Source organism: Falco punctatus (genome assembly GCF_963210335.1).
Source record: "Falco punctatus genome assembly, chromosome: 9".
Classification (NCBI taxonomy): Eukaryota; Metazoa; Chordata; class Aves; order Falconiformes; family Falconidae; genus Falco; species Falco punctatus.
The window spans coordinates 51,186,283-51,206,828 of record NC_137589.1 but is presented as its reverse complement, the minus strand read 5'-3'; the positions used below and the strand labels follow the sequence as shown (position 1 = coordinate 51,206,828).

The window sequence follows — 20,546 nt, the reverse complement described above, 5'->3', positions numbered from 1 at the left end:
ATTTGTGCACAATATTCAGAAATGGAAGACCCTTGCTCTGTGTGCTAGGGGAGGTACCTGCTTAAATGACCATTATGTTCCTGGTGATTAAGAGATGCCATATGTACAGCTGAGTAATGATCTTTCAGCATGGTGACAAATTCAGGAAGAAATCACTAAGTGATAATTGAACACAATTTGCTGTTTTAGCAAGCGTGGTGCACTTCCAGTGCAATTTGCATGCCAGGGTTCAAGCATGTTTTTTAAAGGTGAGCCATGAAACCTGATTTATGTTCCTGGAGCTGGCTGTGCTTGAGGGTCCTATTGTATAGTTTCTGCAACATACTCAGAGATCCCAGGATATCCATTGCTATAGTAACATACTGTCCATCATTCCCTGACCTGCAAAATCTCTTGTGAAAATCCCTGCTGGGTTTCTTGCTTGGATGCAACGTGCATTATCACCTTATATAGCTGAGAGAGACTTAGTGGGGTTTAATCCTTAAATAATTAACACCTCTCAAGTGGTTCTGGCTTGTGCCAGGAGTCCTCCCTCTTTTTCTGTAGTCTATTTTCTGGGATATCTGGAAATACCTTTCTCTGCAAATCCCTTTCTCAAGATGTCCTTTGCTCAAGGTGCTTTCGCAGCTGAACAGTCACTACACTTTTCCTTACAGTAACAGAGACATAGCCGTATCTCTCCTTTTCCAGAGCTCACTTCATTATTGCTGTAACCCTGACTCCACTGCTTGCTCCTCTTCACATCCAGCTCATTTAAAAGCAAAACACAAGCCCGTTACACCATTTTCATAACCCCAATGGCCCTGGTTTCCCTGCGCTGGCAGCAGTAGGACATGTCTTCAGCCACACTGACCATTCTGAGCTGGTGGTAGATGCACAAAGCCACTGACGGCATATCCCAGAGCTCCCACTCCAACTGCACCCACATGCGCAACCTCTCATTTCACAAGGCTCAAAACCTCATGTAAGCTATACAAGTCAAACTTTTCCAGGTGCCTTGATGCAAAACCCCAGGGCTCTGCCTGTTTTCCCCGTGAAGAGGCAGGCCAGCCTGGCAGGGAATAGGAGCAGCAATGGGCTTTTAACATCTGGAGCAGGTATCAGAGGTGCCTTTCCGATCACTGGTCCTAGGGCAGGGTTGGTCTCTTTTTAATGTGTCCTCAGAATGTGGAATTAAGTTAAAAGGCCTTTGACATGGCACTCCCTGCTCTCTGCAGTGCGTGTGGTAGCAGCAGCTTCTACAACTCCCACTTTCTCTTCCCAAGTGTACTAAGCAGCAGCAGCACTTCTGGGAGAAGTCACTGATCTCACAAACTATAATTACCTCTGGCGAGGAACACTAAGCATTTCAAACGTGATATTAAAGGCCAGACCTTCTCGTGTCAGTGAACAAAGCTCCTAGGAAGTCAAAGGCAACATGCTGATTTATGCCAGATGAGGATCTGACCCCTGATGCCAAATGACAACTTCACTGCCAGAGAAACATGACAGTTTAGAGACAGTTCACCTGAATAGTGGCAATCCCTATAAAGTTCAATTATCATATGGCACACATAGACATAACGATAATGAGAAAAAGAATTGGAGAGAAAAGCAAGGTAAACCAGAATGAACAACCAGGGTGAAGGTAACTCATATCCTATTTACTTTCATTCATTACTTGGTATTTTCTAGGTACATCATAGAGCCAATGAGGCAATTTTTTCAGCCACTTATTGCCCAGAAACAGTAAGTCAGTCACGGCTAGTCCTCCACAGGTAATAGTTAACAGCATTACTACTATCATAAAAATAATATTTCCAGGCTCTTTGCAGCACTCTCCCTCTAATTATGTATTTCCCGTCTCCATTTCTGTGCCTCTGGTCTCAGAAGAGCTCAAAGGCACTTTGCCCCTCTAAAATCAGGGTCCTCAGGGAACATATGCTAAACCCATGATTGTGTGGGCTGAGATAATTTAGGTAAGAGAGACTCACCGACTGATTGTCATCATCTTCGCACTTGATCCGGCACTCACTGTTGAACTGGAAGCCGTTTGAGCACTGGTAGAGCCCGTGAAACTTGGAAGGCGGAGGGTCGCAGGTAACAGGCACGCAAGCGCCTGGCAGCCACGTGCCGTCTTGCGTGCACTGGATCTTAAAGGCTCGCCTTTTTGTGCAGAAAAAACCAAGACCATTTATTGAGTGGCTGAGTCAGCTAAGAGCCTTTAAAGCCTCTGAGCTCTGCTAGCAGGTTGAAGGGGATGGGTGTGCTTGAGCTTTTAGCAGTTAGGGATCAAGTTGTGAATCTGCGTCATGAAGTCTCTGAGCAAAAATAATGATTATTTGCAAAGCCAACATTGAGTTGCCCAGCCTAAACTCCTCTTTTGGCCTTGGACACATCTCTCAAAAACTCTGCTTCCCAGATTTTTGGGCTGTGGTTGGTCTGAAGTGGGTTTGTGCAGAGTCAGGAGTATATGATAGCAGTAACCCTTTCCCACAGAGTTTCAAAGGGGACTCCCCAGGCTGCATATCAAAGGGGTATTTCTAAGGTAAGGTCTGTTTTCTGAGCACTGGTTAGGATTTGCAAAGAAGCGTAAGTGAACTAGGTGCCTAAATCCCCTTGAAACTGCACAACTATCTGTGTGAAGAAATTGTTCAGTGATATTCCTGATATTATAAACAGCCCATCCCTCTCCCAGAATCACTTAACTCGTGGCTCTCTGAATCATACTGACTACATGGCTTTACTCTTTCACGTACTTTCTTGCTTTTCTGGAGGATCCAGGGACATGGTAACCTGGTTTGCACTTGTACTTGCAAAACGAGCCCACTTTGTGCTTATCTTCTCGGCAACGAGTAGTCTGGAGATCTGCATTAGGGACGATGGAGGGTGCTCGACACATCAGCTCACACAGGGCCTCCGGAAAGGACCACAGCCCATCCTCCATGCAGGTCAAGTTGCTGTTGTTTCCTGAGAAGAACAGTGAGCAAAGTCAACAACATTCAGCAGCACTATTTTATTTTTTTTTTTTTTTTCAAAATATAGTTACACGCATAATATATCAAAAGCCACCTCGGTTGGTTTGACAAATTCAGCTGTGTATGTCCTATGCATTTTCTCTTTCTAGATGATGCCATTAAATCATTAAGAACTCTGTTTTCAGGTGACAGGCAGACAGTGCTTATTTCAGGAAATGCTGTAGCATAGGGGAAACCACACTGACTTTGCAATCTTTTGTATTTCTCTTCCTTATTTTGTTCTTCTCTGAAAGGAAGCTTGCTTCATACATCACCCTCTCCTCTCCAAAGTCATGGCATTAACAGAGGGTTTGTTGCCATTACATTCTTCATTCTGCTTCTGTGTTATATCTCTTCCCTGAATTTGTCCTTTTTATTTCAATTTTGAGCCTTTTGGAGCAGCATCTGTTAGTTTTAGACTCACTACTCCAACACAATGAGGAGCCATTCTCAGCTGGGGACTCTCAGTCCTTGGGGACTACTGTGATAAATACGATTCATAACACTCATTAGAGACTCATTTTCCTTAGGAAGCTTTCTTGGCCAGCACCTCAAAGGTAAAAGGTACAATAGATCTATTTGCCTCTGCTATGACCTACTTGACTTCAGAAGGTTAAGCTAAAAGTAGCCTAGTCTCAGTGTATTTTACATTCTTTGTTATTTTATACTGTATGTTGAAAAGGCATAAGCTTTTCCTAAGAAACAAAGCACAGCTATGAGCCACTAACCCTTCAAAAATCCCTAATACTCGATTGAAATCCCCGAGCATTGCTGCAGGAACTCTTCTCAACCCACAAGGCATATTTTCAACGCTAAGCCAACTTCGGCGTTATCCGAAATAATACTGACAAACTCCTAACCCCAGAGCAATGGCATCTTTCTGAGGGGGAAGGAAGAGAGCCGGGACATGAGGCTGGAATTCAAAGAAGAAGAAAACAAAAGGCTCTGGAGGGCTCAGGAAGGTATGTGGAAAAGCCCTCCTGCCCTACCCGCACAGATAAGAGAAGCTGCAGTAAATCAGCCCCGGCTTTCGGCTTCCTCTCCCCTCGCCGGCTGCAGATGGTTGCAAGAGGGATTGCAGTGGGATTGCAGTGGGATTGCAGTGGGAGGGGGGCTCTGCTCCAGTGCCCCAGCCTGCTCCTCTGCTCTGACTCACCCACAGCCCTGCACACCAGCCGCGGTGATATCATACTTGCCACTGCAAAGTGATAAGCTGTGACATGACCAACAGTGGCTGTCATGACGTCAGTGATTGAATTAGGCATGAGTCATTCGAACGCTGCTCTCCAGAAGCTTAGTGGCAACATCTATTAGTCATCACCAGTGGCTGTACACCAAATGGTGCCTTTACCTCACAGCTCACAGAGTTTCTGGGCAAAAGTGAAGTGATACTGCACCACAGCTGCCCCCCCGCCGCGGGGGCTGGTTATCATCCCTCCAGCTGCCCCTGCCGGAGTCATCAGCTGAAGCTCTTGTTGGTCCTAATAATGAGCACCGCTATTTTCATCGCCCCCTCAAAAAAATTCCAGGCACTTTCAATGAAAAAACACCTCGTGTTGAAGATGACCCTCTGAGTATATGAAGAAAAATAGGGAGTTCTTTGATAAAACCTTCCTTTTGAGTCTTAACTTAAAGTCTTAACTTCCACTGTGTGTTTGCTGCTTGCAGTTATCCTCCTAAATTGGAGTTATACATTTGGTTATAAAAGAAATCAACATATCCTCTCACTAAAATGAAGAATACTTCCCAAGCCTTTTCTGGGTTCTGCACTAAATCCTAGTAGAAAAGGTGATACCGTGTGTACAGAAAAAGCTTATACAGCATTTGTACTTGAGTTGACAACAGCAGTTGTCCACTTGCAAGATGACAAGTTAATTTGGCTCTAATGTTCCTTCAAATTAGCAATGATATCTTTTTTTATTTTCCTGAGGACCAGATCAAAAAGGGTAATATGCCAGCGAGCGGAGGAGTTGATGGTGCTGAGAAGATGATGAGGATACTAGCAGAAAAGCAGCAGGGAAGAACATGGGGGAGAAAAGGAAAAAAGGCAGCAGAATGTGTTATTTTTAAGAAAAGAAAAAAAAAAAAAAGAAAAAAAAAGTAGAGTGTCCCAAACAAGAAGAGGAGAGAAAGGTCAGAGATAGAGCAAGACGAGTGTGGAAAAGGGGAGAGGTGATGGGTGGATTAGGAAAAACAGTGATGGGGGACTGTGCCACTGGGACACGGGACATTTCTGTCTTCTGCCTTTCCAAGTACAGGGAGAAGGCATAGAAGGGAGACACAGAAAATAGAAAAGGCATGGGAAAGAAGATGAGAGAGTTCAATTTGATTTATCCCCATGACTTTTCCATGTTTTGTTTGCATGGAAGCAATATTCACTGTCGTTACTGCCTGGTTGGCCGTGATCAAGGAAAGGTCAAAGGAAGGTAATAGACAGATGCAAAGGAACTTAACTTCTAATATAAATAAACTTTCCCATAGAGTCTCATAATTCTTCATACTTAAAATATCATGAATAATTCTAAAAACCAGCGCCAGTAACATATATTCCTAGGAGCAGTCTGTGTTAGCCATGCAGCTATCCCCAGGTCACTGCACACCCTCTGATACCTTTCAGAAGAGCGGGCGGGCGGCACGTGAAGGAGCATTTCTTGCCAAAGGTGGTCCCCTCGCTGCAGTTGAAGGTGGCAGGGTAGACATGGTACTGGTCTGGGATGCCACAGTCCACGGGCTCGCAGGTCACCTGCTTGTTCCACTTCCCATCCATGCAAGTCATGGTGATGCTGGCCTCCATCTGGAAAAAGATACATGCCTACAGTCACCACAGCCGGCAAGGGAGAGATCAACATCATTTCAAGCCCAACAACAGCCCTTATTTTGGCTCACAAGTTAAACAAAACTGGGCCTGACCACTACCATCATCATTTGGACAGCAGCTCCTAAAGCCACCAAGGCCCCACAAGAAACAGTGTCAGAGAACCCGCGTCTATTTCTGTCACCTCTGGGGTGAGACACCAAAGTGCTTCAATGTGAAGAGTGGAGCACTACCAACAACCTGACTCCTGCCTGCATCGCCCTGAGCCCACCGGGAAGCCCACTGCCCTGCCCTGCCATCAGAAAGGAGCCTGCAATCTGAGCTGTGGGAGCTGCCAGCTGTCCCCCATCCTGCCACCTTTCTGTGACACAGCCACTCCAAGGGGACGCCCACGCACTGCTGAGCAGTGGGACTCACCCTTGGGTCTGAAGGAAAAGCCAACCTGACCTGAACCCATCTGGGACTCCCACCCGAGGCTCTCCCAAGGTGTCAGTTCCCGTAGGGCTGGGGTACCACGGGAGGTAGCCCGGGCCATGTCAGCATTGTCTTCAGACACGGAAAGCTGCTGTAATGGCTTTACCATCACAGTGCCCCAAGGTTACAAATGAAATCAGGGCCCCACTGTCCCGGTGCTGGGGACATGCATGCCTGAGGACAGACTTTTTCCTGGAGGAGTCTGCAATGGACAGAGCCAAGCACGTCCCCCCTGTACGTTCACCTGGCACTTGAGAGGTCAAATACAGTCTGACTTCCCTAAAGTCACTCTACCATCATAGCCACACAGAAGCTACACTGCCATGGATTTGAGGAACAGTCCAAGCAATGGAGCAGATTCAAGTCCTGAAGTGCCAGGGAAAGGGGAAAAAAAAATAAGGGGGGGGGGGGAGGTAATGGAGCCGCCCATCCATAGCTAAGGTGAAGAATTCACTGGGTGACTGAAGGACAAACAGATGTTGGCAAAAAAGAACAGAATAAACAATATGTCCACTTTCTAATGAAAAAGGGAAAAATACTACAAACTGGAAGTGAAGAATCTGAAAGTAGGAGTCTTCCCTCCATACCAGAATAAAGAATAAAGAGAGGGACAGAAGAAAAAGAAATGTGAGAAACCCAAACACGAGAAGGGGAAGATAGCGGCGAGGAATCTGACCAAGCCATACAGCAGCACTCCTCTGCCTCCAGGGAATATTTTATTCAGGGCTGGTACGCTCACAGGAGATTTGCACTGCTGACCATTGATCTGGGTTTATAAAGGGAAGGGGAATTTTTCTAGCACACATCAAAGGGACCTGGATTCCCTTTTTGCAAAAACACCCTAATGGTTTCAACAGAAGTTCAGACCTGTCTCCCTTTGATATATGGTTGCGTTCAGAATGGAAAAAGCAGTCCCAGAGCTGAGAAACTGGACACTTCCCAAGTGGGCACAAAACCCCTTTTCTAGACCATGGAGTTTGTTTAAACAGGGAGCACTGCTGATGGAAAAAAAAAGTCTTTTCTACAAATTCAGAGTAGCACATTCTGGGATTCTTGGAGCTCTCAGGTGAAGTGACACTCTGTTCTCATTCTCAATCATTTTGCTCCCCAGTGGCCATTTATTCTGCCTTTGTGGCTTAACAGAATATCTGCACCATTAAAAAGTATATCTATACTGTAGACAGTTGATGACTTGAAGATGCATGTGCTTCCGGGAAGTTACAGTGTGATGGCCACAGGAGAAGGGGTGATACGGCATATTTCCATGTCTTTATAACACATACATACAGCAGCATCACCACCACATTTGCACTCTGGACTGGGCTGCTCCAGCATTCAGCAAAGCCTCCATTTCCCTTAACTGATGCTATCATCAAATAACACTCCAGCACCATGGCTGCTGGGCACCTCGAACAGCAGGAGCTTAAAACATAAAACCAAGCTATTGATGTCAGGGGCTATCCAAATGTTATGGAAAAGACATGGGTCTTGCACTGTGTCTTGTTGGATGTTGGATCCATGCTGAGCACAGGGAAAATCTATCAGCGATAGGAGATTCACCTCCAAGAATTCAGTTGTTAATGGTGGTGTGATCTAGTTTAGGAATAAATGATTGTTCCTGCTTGCTGATAGTGACTGCTGAGACACAGCATGGTGCGCAAGGGAGTTTCTCTAATGACAGGGTTGTACATCAGAGGTACCTCTGGTGTACACCAAATAAACAGTGCAAATTCAGAATCCAGAATGTAACACGCAGTTTTAAAGAGAAGCAATATCTGTGCATGACAGCACCTTACAGAAAATGGGCAAGAACGTTTTGCCCAGCCCAACACTTGTGAGAGTATTTCAGCTGCAGCCGTGGTCTTTGCTAGCAGAAAGCTGCAGGACACTACAGCCAGCTGGAAATGCAGTGTGCCTGGGGTCATCTTTCCCGGGAAGGGATCCCTCATCACAGCTCTACCTCCACTGCACTTTATTTCTGCCCCTGTTCTAGACCTTGATGGGGGGGGGGGGGGGGGGGGGGAAATAAAAAAAATAAATAAAAAAAGAGTCTCTCCATGTTTTCATCCCCTAGGGTTTTCCCCATGGTCTTTCCCAACAAAAACAGTAACCAAATCTGGAAGAGTCACCTCCTTCCAGACCCATATGGCTTTTCCTCTTCCTGGCACACTGGCAAGGCCATTCCCACCCAGAGAATCTGCACCCATGTGGGCAAGACCCTGTATTCTCAGCTTTTCCCAGTAATTTGTTCCACACTTTGTATGATGGAAGCTGAGGTTTTCAAGGTCAGACATAATAATGGCACATTTTAGAGCATGTCTATCATGTCATCACTTCAAGCAATAGGAGCACATGCGTTTCTGCAGCAGAACATAACAGAGACCATTCCCTGCAATGGAGACAAACAAAGACTAGTGGCTTTGACGGAAAGCACGGAGGTCAGCCCTACCACAGAAACGATGGCAGATGGCACCCACCAGCTTTCAGCTTCTCCCTCTTGCAACATCCCACCTGAAGGTGGGATCGTTGCAGTGCCCTGGGACAGGACTCCAGCCTGCTGAGCAGGAGCCCATCTCTCCCCAGCACCATGCTGCACCTCGGGCGTATTTCCAGTCAACAGCCTCAGCAGTGCTGCCATCGGACCTGGCATTGGATCTTAGCGGCAGCATCTGCATCTGCCTTTGCAGATCTTCCACCCGAAGCCTAAGCAGACACGTGCCTGTTTCACCTGTCTGATCTGACAAGGTCACCCAGCTCACAGCAGCCTGTACCAAGCACTTGGCTTTCTCCTCTGGTTTATTAGCTGTCACTTTGGGCACTCTGTGCTGCTCTGACGGGCATCACAGCAACCGCTTCCCTTCATGTCCTGCCTTCCAAAGGAGGCTTACGCAAGGAGGGAGGGCAAGCAAGAAGGAAAAAAAAAAAGGGGGGAAAAAAAAAGAGCCTCCAAAAATACAGTGTGCAGTACAGTGAAGATGATGCAAAGTTAAACAAATATGGTGCCAGAAAGATTTGTTCCTTGGGACTTTTAGCAGCCTGGGAGAATTCATGTCTCCTTCCTGCTGCCCAAGATCCCAGCCGGCTCCTTCTTCAAGCGATGCTTCAAGTGTGAAGTTTCCTCTCCTTAAAAATGAACAGCTGTGCCCTCCCCTCTAAGTATTCTTCCACTTCTGCCCACTACTGTGCCTCTAATTGAACCCACATGAGCCGCGCTTTCTTTTCCTGGCATGATTGATGACGCCTTTGCACAACATTAGGGAGCTGCTGGGTTTTAAATAACACCTCTTGACCAGAGCAGCAGTGGTGGTAGCTTCAAGGAGAGATGACAACAAGTAACTGAATGAGCGGGGCTTTCAGCAAAGGGCAAGGGGGAGGAAAACAGTGAAAGACAAAGGGAGAAAAGGGACAGAAGAGAAGAGAAGAGAAGAGAAGAGAAGAGAAGAGAAGAGAAGAGAAGAGAAGAGAAGAGAAGAGAAGAGAAGAGAAGAAAGAGCAATGGAGTTGTCAGGAGGGTGGGAAGAAATAGGGGGGAAATGAAAACATCCTGAGATCTTCTTTGTGAAAAAGAGACACGAAGGGTTTTGCTCTATCCCTATGCGAGCCCTTTTCTGTTTTTGTTGCTGAAGTCCTTCAGTGAGGATGAGAGAGAGCCTATGAGTCTGTAAACAGCTCAGCTTTTTTTAATTTTCAAACAGCAAACAGTTTCTATTGCACATAGTGTTGATGGTTTTTAGGGTTTGGTGATTTTATGGAGTTTTAACAGAAATTGGGAATGGGAGCTTCTCAGAGAGCAGAGATGAATGATTTTTTTGCCTTAAGACTGATTAAAATGGTGGCTTCAGAAGACACAGAGGCCAGAAAGTGCAGAAACTGTTAAGAAGATTTTCAAAGACCCCTCAGATATAAAAGATTGATTTGAAATGTGACTTGTGCCCCTACATCTCTGAGGTGCTTTTGAAAATTTCTCTTTTAATTCTCTGTTCACCCTTTTTTTCTGTCTTTCAGTGAAATAGGGAAGACAAATGTGATTCAGATGCTAAACCAGGATGGTTTCACTGGTCTGTCCAGCAGCAGCAGCACACAGTGGTCATGGGCCACCAATGTTCAGTTTGCTCTTTGAGACTTTGTACCTCACCTCAGCCTCGTTCATACCTGAGAGTGTGAAACAGCATGTGCAAAGCTGCTTTCCTTCCTCCCCTTCCTCGTGTAGTCCCCCCACACTGTCAGTTAAATGAGAAAAATAGCTCTGGGCCCTCAAATCCATCAAATAAGCTAAATATCCAATTAAATGACAGTGGTGAAACAACCAACAGCTCTATGCAAGGTTTCTTGATCATGGAGAGAGTCCCTCTGACCGTAGATAACAAGCCACATGGCCCTATCTCATCTCCAAATACTTGTGACCTGAAGAGGGGCTGAAGCTGGGAAGCAATTGTGGAAGGACCCAAGTGCAATTCAGTACAACACAATACGAGGAACCCAAACCATGGATTCTGGACATTCTCAGATAATCCATTTCTTACCTACACATTCCACAAGTTCTGGATTGAAGTACGTGGCACAAAGAAATAAAACAAGATGACACAGTGAAAGAAACTGCCCAATCCTTTTTAACGGATCTCCAAAGCACACGGATAAACTTTTAAAGCCCGTGTTTAATGTGCTTAGCTGAACATGGATACCTTTAAGATGTTCCACTCCTTCCCTGTGAACGCACAGCGCTGAGCAAAAGAAAGCGCTGGCCTCAGGGTTTGTATCGGTGGAAAAAAGACAATGAAGTGCAATCGCAGACCAGCGCGAGTGGAAGCGTGTTGTAATAGGCAGTGAATCACGTTAGCGAGGGGTGCTAAAATCCTCTGCTCCCGTCATATGAGTCTGATCAAGGCTCTGAAACCAAACCTCTCCCAGCAAAACCATATACAGTTGGCTGAGCTTCCCCAAAAGGTACTTCTTGCGTTTAAATATCACAGTGCTGGTGAACCATGTTTAGGCTGTTTTATTTGGTTTGGGATTCTTGTGTGCTCAACGTACAGATCCCTTCCAACTATTTCCTGGTTCAGCCATTCAGGCTCATTTGAGAACTTGTTTTCTGTTCTGTAAAAATGCTCAGCTGGAGCTGGGGTTCTGGTGCTGATGCCAATTAGGATGGAAGAGGCCCAGCTCACAGGGTCCTGTATTTGTTTTGTAATTGAGTTGAAAGGGCTGACTCATTCACCTCCACTCTGTCTCCCCACTTTGCGAGCGTATGAAGAGCACGGTATTTCACAAATACAGCCAGGCTGCTGCGCGTGGCTGCCTGCCCCCAGCCCTCCCTGGCCCCAGATGCGTGCGCTGTCCCAACCACACACAAGAAGGTGCCAATGGGGAAACCACCCCCACGCTGCACTCACGGGATCCGGCAGCATTAGAGAGAAGAGCACAAACTGGGGTGTCTGCCCTGCACCCACATATCCCATGCACCCTGCTCCTAGAGGCATGCCAAGGCTGGATGCTGCACATCCACCTCCCCCACCACAAAGGACCTGCATTTTTTTAATGTTTAAAGAAATTGATAGTTTCCCTCAATACCCCAATCACTGCATCAAGACGTGTTGCTGTTGTGGAACGGGATTATTAATGCATGGCTTAGAGAAGATGGGGAGCACTTCCTGGTGCATGGGGGAAGGTTTTTGGTGATTTGTGTGGAAGCAAAAAGGTTTAGGTGCTTTTTCCACACCTGTGATCCCATGCACTTCTGCAGTGTCAGGGTGTGGAAGAGATGGACTGAAACACTACAAAGGAGTTAAGACATCATTAGCCTCAACCCAAGGAATAAAAATGAGATATTTTGCCCAGAAACAAGTTGTGCAAAAAACCCCAACCACCACACCTCCAAAAACCAGCCTAAGAAACACTGTTTGGCTGAGTAGAGCCAAACAGTGAGGACAAAGAAGGGCTGAACACATATTTAAACCTTTTGGGTTGAAAACTCCTGAATTTGGGGAACATCTGAGCTTTGCTCACTGTCAGTGCCTCTTCCTACAGAGTCAGATGGCTCCTATTCTGATCAGAAGTATTTGAATAAAGCCTTGTTCCAAGGCTGAGCTGAGATTTTGGGGGTTAGACTGGGTTATTTCTCAATTTCACCACATCTGTTTGCTCATCTCTGTCTTGCAGGTCATACAAAACCAGCAGAACAAACCTGGCTTTTGCTGAGATCATCATCTCGCTGGACTTGCAAAATGTAGCCTGTCCTGCAGCTCACGTTGCACTGGTCACCGTTGTACCACCCGCCACCGGTGCAGTTCAGCAGTGCATTCTCAATCTCCAGCTTCTGGCAGTCGGTGGCTTCGCAGGAGTAGTGGACACAGCTAGGTGGGAGACAAGAAGCGGTGCTTTCATTCATTTAATCATTCATTCCACAAAAGCAAGCGCGTCTGACTGGCAAACTCGTCACTTGTCAGGCAGCCGGTACACAGACCACAAAGTGAACCCAGTGTGGCAAAGGGCTCCTCACCAACGAGCACGCTGTCTAATTATGTCTTTCAAAGGACAGGGACAGTGGTAATGGCAATGACATTGAAAGCAAAGTACAGGTCTTGTGGCAAAAGGGAAGAGCCTGCCAATTCTGCAGAATTACTTTCCGTTCTGCAACATTCACCTGCGCTGTAGCTTTTCTACTCCTGTACCAATGTGCATCCATCCATCCATCCCACAAAAGCACTCTCCCTCCAAGAGCAGTCCTTACATCCCATCCAATTTAAAATCTCTGCTGAATTCAGGAGTGTCCGATATTGCTAGTGATAAGCGTGCATGTGTGTACGTGTGAGGAGGGGTTTTTGTGATAGACACTCTTATCTTTGAGAAACTCGAGTGAATAATGTGATTGAAATCAACACATTCATTTTATTCCACTTCACAAGGAACACCAAACATCAGCTGTGTAGCTGTGTTGATAAGCTCTTATCAAGCTCAGCAGCATGCTGTCATTTCAGATCTCTCCAGTTGCTGTCCTGCCATCCATAAAATGTTTCCCTGGACAGAAACTGTCTGCTCTCGCTACAGTAAATTATTGTAACATTTAGCACAACTTGTAAAAAGAGGGGTTTGTTTTATTTTTGTATACACAGAGATGTCTGGTTGACGCAAAATCTTTCACCATCTCTGATGACCTCAGTCAAACATTATAGCACACGTTCGAATGTGAGTATGGGGCAGTCCCTCAGCTAAAGGGCAATGAAAATGCTGAGAGTCTTGAAGCAGGAGGGTAGATTTAGACTAGATATAAGGAAGAAATTTTTTACAATGCGGGCAGTGAAACACAGAACAGGTTGCCCAGAGAGGTGGTAGATGCCCCACCCCTGAAACATTCAAGGTCAGGTTGGACAGGGCTCTGAGCAACCTGATCTAATGGAAGGTGTCCCTGCTTATTGCGGGGGGGGGGGGGGGGGCTGGACCAGATGACCTTTAAAGGTTGCTTTCGACCCAAATTGTACTATGATTCTACATGCAAATATTTTTTGCTGGATTAGAGACAAAATTTCTGAGGTTAAGGATTCCTACAAGTTAATATGCCTCTGCTGAAAATTAAAATGAATTTAAATTAAATACAGTGTAATTAATTCTGAGGAGGGAAAACCTTGACTTATTTCACCATCTATGTGGGTAGGGAAGAACCTAAACCAGACAGTTACATAAAAAGGGGAAAGCAATGCACCAATACACATATTTTGAAACGGATTACATGCAAGTTATTCCCCTCTCCCAGAGAAAGGGTTAACAGCCACAAAAATCGCGTCCACCTTAGTAAGCACAGGACTTAGCATGTACATGGTATTTTGCTGTGTTCAAGGCATTGTGCAGACATTATCTAATTAATTTTCATGACACCCCTGTGAGATACTTGTGCTGGTATTGTTATCCCCATGTTACTGATAGAGAAGCACATCTGTACATGTCTCTACTGAGCTCTAGAGCAGATCAGACGACAAAATGATTCTATGATTCTATGATCCTATTATGTACCTCCACAACTCATTTCTCTGCCCTCGACTAGCGCTATAGGGGAAGCGCCCGCTGCTTGTAATTTAAGGTTGCGTGTTCAGTGGCAGCCCTTCCCCGGAGTGCGATGAGCCATAAACAATTTCTACATGCAGAAAGATCTTATTTCCTCATTCTGCACAAAGTATCGTCGCTGATAGGACTGAGGAAGGAGAGTTCCACTTCTGTCTTGGCCAGCCCGATCCCCTTCTATGCAACAAACAGCGCCCTGTCTATCAGCACTACAACAGTGACACTCACTGCTTCTGCAGAACGGGTGATCCTTTGCCAGAGCTGACCTAGGTGGAGTGATTCTGCTTTCAGCAGGATCCCACCCCCCATACCAAGGGTTTCACATACGTTTTCCAGTCACTGCAACTCACAGCCTGACATACAAATTTGAACTGCCATCAATTTCACTTTCCACCAGTCAACAAGGCTGTGGATGCGATGGTGGAAGAGCAAGTGGACAGCATATCCTCGTGCCCAGGTGGTCTTCTCTTCCAGAGAAATGAGGTGAGGAGAACAGCCACATGCAACGTCGTGTCAATGCCCAACATGAATCACCCAGGGCAGCAGAGCCCCGGCAGCCTCACGTGCTGTGGCTTCTCAAGAAGAGCGGTACCTTACTGTTAACCCGCGGCACTGCTAAGTCACCCAGTGGCATTAGCAAGAACATCTGAACATGGATGTTGAGTGAGAGCATAAATGATGGATGACATCTTGTTGAACCCTCCCTACATGTCCCAGCTACATCTACCCATGATAGCTAACTGTCACTTTGCTCCCCTCCGTTTCTCAGGCGGTGAGACTGCAAAACGAGTTGCTCCCGTGCCAGGGCTTCGGAAATGAGGAAGTTGACTCATTGAGGAAAAAAGCAAGCACTACTGCCAAGCCATTCTCAGAAGTGCATATTGCGAACCTTGACTGCCCATTGCAAAACTCCCGCAAAATCTGAAAACCTTTGTGCGCTAAAGTTGGAAAAACAAAATAATAGCAGACCTATTTAATTTAATACTTATGTGAATCAATGTGCAACACATCTATGTAGCACTGAGTTCAGCCTTGAGCAGCTTCAGAGGGAAGGATGAGCCTAAGAAAACCTTTGCAATTTGCACAAAGGGAAATCTGGAGCAACGTCACCGCAATCAGTGGCATTGCTTTTCATTTCCATCAATGTAAAGGGGAAAAAGAATTTGGTTTCTTGAGTTCATATCAGGGCACCAGATGAGCAAGCCTGGGCTTAAAAGTCCTACAGAACTGAAACGCCACAGACAAAGGCATTAAGAAACACTTATTGTGATGTTCTTCTTTCTGTTTACAAGTCCCCTTGTGGTCTTCTTAAATGGCCAGGGAACATTTTTAGCCACCCCCTCCAGGCTCCAGATTATGCCTCAGTTAGCAGATCATCTGGGCAGCTCGCTCTGTCTGTAACTCTATATGAATGACTTCAGTGACAAACAATACAGCCATTCACTTTTTGTAAAAAACCAACCACTGCCACCAAATGTTTCCAATTTAAATATTTCTGGTTCTCTAGCTACTGGTTCCAATTTGGTATCAGCTACTGTCAGCCGTAAATCCCAATGAATTTTGAAGTCACGATCCTGAATTGAGTTCTGCAAAGGCAGAATTAAGAAGGAGAAATTAATATCTACAAGTAGGAAGTTGAGACAAAGGACCCATCACATCCATATTGCAGAACTGTGGGTTACAGAAGCTCTTGCGTGGGTCCTGCCATTTAACAGTGGTTAATCATCACAAGCTCCAGAAACTATGCATTCCTCAGGAAAGAAACAATATAGAGGATCTGAGACTGAAATCACTTGTACTTTAACTCATGTCGATTCCTGTCATAGGGCAGTTTATCCCGTTGTCCTGCAATCAAAATTGGGTGACTTCATCCAAAACTACCTATTGCAAATCATCCCTGGTCTATCCTAACTCCCTGAATGCACCTGGGAATGTGAGTTGGTCTGGACCAAAGCTATGCAAGGCACCCACAGACCACTCTAATGATTTTCTGACATACATGTAACGAACAAGTGTCAGTGCCTCAGATATTTCCTGACAGTGTTTATTTTACTGGGTCTACTTCAGGATTCACCTGTTCCTGTTCTTGCCCTGGTGGTGTGTGATTTCCCAAAGCAACACTCTCGCTCCAAGGTGAGTGCAAGGATCTGTGGGTTTCTTGCACGCATTCCTCTGCCTGCGGCATGTTAAAAACACCCATCAAGGCAGACCATTTCAGTGATGTGAAAAGCCCTGAACTGAGTTAGCTTCATATGTAGGCTGACATTCTGAGCCAGTTCTTCCTTTATTCAAATCCATTCTGCCCATCCCTAATCTAAATAAGCTCAGTCATTAACCTCTAAATCTTTATTTCTCTGTGCCAATATTGGCCCCAATTCAGCAAGGCACTTAAATACGTGCTTAACTTCAAAAGCACAGTTAAGTCCCACTGATAGATTTGACTACAGGGGGATGTAAGCAAATAGCTAAGGGCTTTGCTAAATTGGGGTCTTAGTGACACAATCCTAGAAACATTTGTATTTTAACATGTTTATAGAGAATTATAACAATTAAGTGGAACTCTTCCCTCCTCACATAAAAACAATCCAGGACTTCCTCTTTCGAAAAGTTTACAGCAGCCAAACTTTCTTTTCCTAACCCTGGGGTCAAGCACTTTTCCAAGAACTCATCATAGTATAATGCCCTAATTATTTGTTTCCTTCATGATAGCTCTGGCACATATATATGCATAAGTGAGCATAAAAGCTCAGGGTATACACTCATTACGAGAAAAGCCACACCATTACCTATTGTACGTAGGAAAAACTTCCTTCTCTGCAGCCCAGGCCAGCCTGGATTACAGACCTGAAGCACACTTTGGTTTTGTTCTACACCACCACACGTACAGCTCACACATGCGTAGCTGCTGATGGTTTTTCTAACAGATTTACCCTTATGGTGGGTTTGTCTTCTCCTCTGTAGAGATCCCTCCAAAGGCAAGAACAGGTTCTCTCTCTCTAATTCAAGCGTATATGTATTCTAGCCACATTCCCTGGTGCAGACTACCGTCCCCACCACTGGCAGGGAGACGTTCTCCCTGGGGACTGGCTCTGCCTTCAGCCTGTCGGCATCCCCTTGTGGGAGGGATTCCTGCCTGGGGGAGTCCGTACTCAACTGATAAAGGCCTCCAAGCTCCTTCGCCCTCCCTGCCAGCCTGGAAGCGGGACCGTGTGCCTGGGCGTCAGCAGCCCTGCAGGTCTCCCTGCCAGAGTCTGTCCAGACAAACAAAGAAAACGCATCGCCTTCCACTTTAATAAAAGCCAAATGATGCCGTTTGCCAATTACCAAAATGGGGCGAAGGTTAAAAACCCACTGAATTATAACACATGTCATGGACCAAAGCTTCTATGATTAACAGTTCTGTGAGAAATTCATTAATTTCACCAGAAGCAAGCTGACAGAGATTGCTTTTAATGACAGAACGCAGGGCAGGGGAAAGACGGCCGAATCGTGAAAGAGAAAGCTGCATTAAATCACACCAGGAAAAAAAAAAAAAAAAAAAAGAGGAAACCCTTCCCCCCCACCCTTATAAAAAGGGGGAAAAAAGAACCAGAGTTATAAAGGCCGGTTGCATTTGTTCCGCTGCTGAAGATTTATCTTCATCATTTCTTGTTGGGGAAGCTGACAGCAGGAGAGAGCAAGACAAAGAGAAGAGCTGGAGTGGGCTGCGTCTCCCCGGGCTGGCTTGGGGCAGCAGAGGGTGAAGCCCGGAGGAGGAGGATGGCCCATGGCCCCCCACGGAGGCCAGGGCCAGGGCAGGCGATGGCACATTGGCCAGGAGTGAGTCTTGGTCTCCAGTGCTGGTCCCCCCCAGCTGTCAAACACCCAGCTGTGCACACTGATGGAGGAAGGTAAGCCCAAAATCTCCCCTGCAGAAGCAATTCTGCAGCCGTAATGCTGAGTTCACGCCAAGCTTTAACCAAATGAAAGAAAGGAAAATCTCTTTGCTACACTAGCTAGAGAGTGCAGGGAGCTGGCGACGTGGGGCATGCACAGCAGGGAGCTGCGGGCGGCCAGAGCCTGCTCCGGCGGTGTGCAGGCTTAGCTTCGTTACAAACACAGAGTTAATGGGGGATTAGAAAGCTGGAAACTCCTAAAATCCACAATTCTGACAGGTGAATTGGGGTATCTACCTGGGTTTTCACGCCCACTGCCTGCAGTTTCCGGGAGAGGAGCAAAGGGCACCAGGCGGGATGGAGGAGGGGACAGGTCTGGTGAACATGGCAGGGAAATGCCACCGAGGGACAGCGGCACTTCACAAGAACTGCCTTGCCAGGGATAGGAGGCCCTCAGCTAATGCTTGCACCTGGCAAAAAGGACAAAACCCTGATTTTTGAGGAACCGCCGTTGAAGGCAGCCCCAAGGCACCATGCTTGCTAGTTGCCAGAGTGATGCAGGGTGGGCAGTTCTACCTCTGCCTCTGCCTCCCTATTTCACTGTCTGCTCCACCAGGCTAAATAGGAAATAATAAAAGTATAATAATTTGAGCTATAAAGCACAGAAGAAAAACTAACTGAGCAATTATGTCTGGTCTAAGGATGCAATGTGAAAATAAAGCGTGTTGTTTTTACAGCACATCTCCAGCAGTGAGGTAAACTTTTGCTAAAAACAAAACCGAGCCTGTGGTCAACTGCAGCAGAAAAAACAACTGGAAAGTACAGAGTATTTTTTTTTCAACCTCTCTATAAATGTCTTCAGAAGGATGGAATAGATTTTCAAAAGAGGTAACGATGGCTGACAACTACCTATAAAGTTCAATGGGACTTTTCCATTTAAGCTCCTTTTTCTCTTCTAAAATATTAACTTTAATACGTGTTTTAAGAAAAAAGAGAAAAAAATGCTTTATTTTCAGTTATTAAGTTGTCACTAACCCATGGGAGTGATCCATTCACCCTCAAAATAAATGCTCTGTTAATTTTCAAGGGCCGATATATTTCTTTTCCCTCACATATTTAAAATCTGCACCCTTGCCTAGAAGTGTCTGTATCTGGCTATAAATCCTCTCCAACCAAAATAATTCTCCTAGAAGAGAGAGAAATAATATCTCTTGCAGAAAGAAGCCAAAGAGCAGGCAAAAATATCCATGTTGACCTAAGGAGAATGAAAGTGGTTAAAATTGATGCTTACACATAAGGAAGGAAAGTTCCTTTAAAAAATAAATAAATATTTTAAACATTGTATTAGGCAAATGCAACTGTGGGGAAAGGGGAGAAGGGAAGGGCAGGCAGCGTGGGGCTGTCACTCCAAGGGAGTCTGGTAGGAAGACCGTGAGCATGGGAGGCAGAAAACCTACATCCCGCTTCTGATCTGGTTAAGAATACATTTTTTAAATCCATCTTTCTATATTCTTCCTGGATTGAGTAAAATAACAAAGGAAAAAGATGGCAGGGGACAGCAAAGGCGTCACCTATTTCCTGCTGCAGGACCTAATGCACAGCTTTCGCTGCGTCTTGGACACCTCAAGTGCTCAGAGATACTTGTACAGAAGGAAGCACATATGGGCACCCCAAACTATCCCACCACAAGGCAGACAGGAGACTCCCCACTACAGCACTGTCACCAGTGGAAAAAATCCCACTGATTTCAATCAGCTTTGGACCAGGACTTTATTTCATGGAGTTTCTAGTTCCTTGACTGACATGGGAAACTTTATGATCAATCCAGCGTTGTAACCTGCAAAACCTAAGCCATTCCTTTGAACGAGCGAGGCTCTGACGGGGTTTTTGAGAGCAAGGGGCTAAGATGGTTCAGTGCATCATGAAAACAAAACAATGCAAAAAAAAAAAAACAACAAAACAAAACAAAAAAAAAAAAAAAAACCAAAAAAAACAACCTACAAAAAACCCAAACCAACAACAAAAAAAAAAAAACCAAGAAGAAAAAGAAGAGGCAAACGGCGGGTGATTCTTCTTCAAGAGATTTCTAAAGGTTAGTTTGCCGGGCTGCAGAAGCTTACTGAAGCTTTGCCTAAGGGGACTGAATTTTTTATTAAGGAAATAACTTTCTAAACAGAGAGCACTTCTAATTTCATAAGTGAACAAATGGTTCAATTCCTACTGAAAACTTGAGAGGGAAGAACGTGGTCCTGCGCCTCAGCCCTCTTGAGCTCCCTGTTGCTTCTTGCCGTCTCCTTCCAGTGGGTCTCTCTCACCCTTTGCCTCTCCCAGTCC

The 20,546-nt window shown here is 45.6% G+C and overlaps 1 protein-coding gene and 1 long non-coding RNA gene across 3 annotated transcripts in view; one reads left to right on the top strand and one right to left on the bottom strand.

The window, feature by feature from the left end:
* Positions 1-20,546, bottom strand: part of PAPPA (pappalysin 1) — a 420,169-nt gene that overhangs the window by 33,149 nt on the left and 366,474 nt on the right. For both annotated transcript variants that reach the window (XM_080402293.1, XM_080402292.1), the window contains 4 exons: positions 12,467-12,635; positions 5,607-5,790; positions 2,739-2,949; positions 1,974-2,145 (listed from right to left, as the gene is read on the bottom strand). In XM_080402293.1, coding sequence (XP_080258419.1) covers positions 1,974-2,145; positions 2,739-2,949; positions 5,607-5,790; positions 12,467-12,635 — 736 coding nt within the window. The remainder of the gene's footprint in view (positions 1-1,973; positions 2,146-2,738; positions 2,950-5,606; positions 5,791-12,466; positions 12,636-20,546) is intronic.
* On the top strand, positions 12,643-20,208 carry LOC308069649. Its single transcript, XR_013930471.1, has 2 exons — positions 12,643-18,227; positions 18,950-20,208. It is a non-coding gene; the product is annotated as an uncharacterized lncRNA (long non-coding RNA).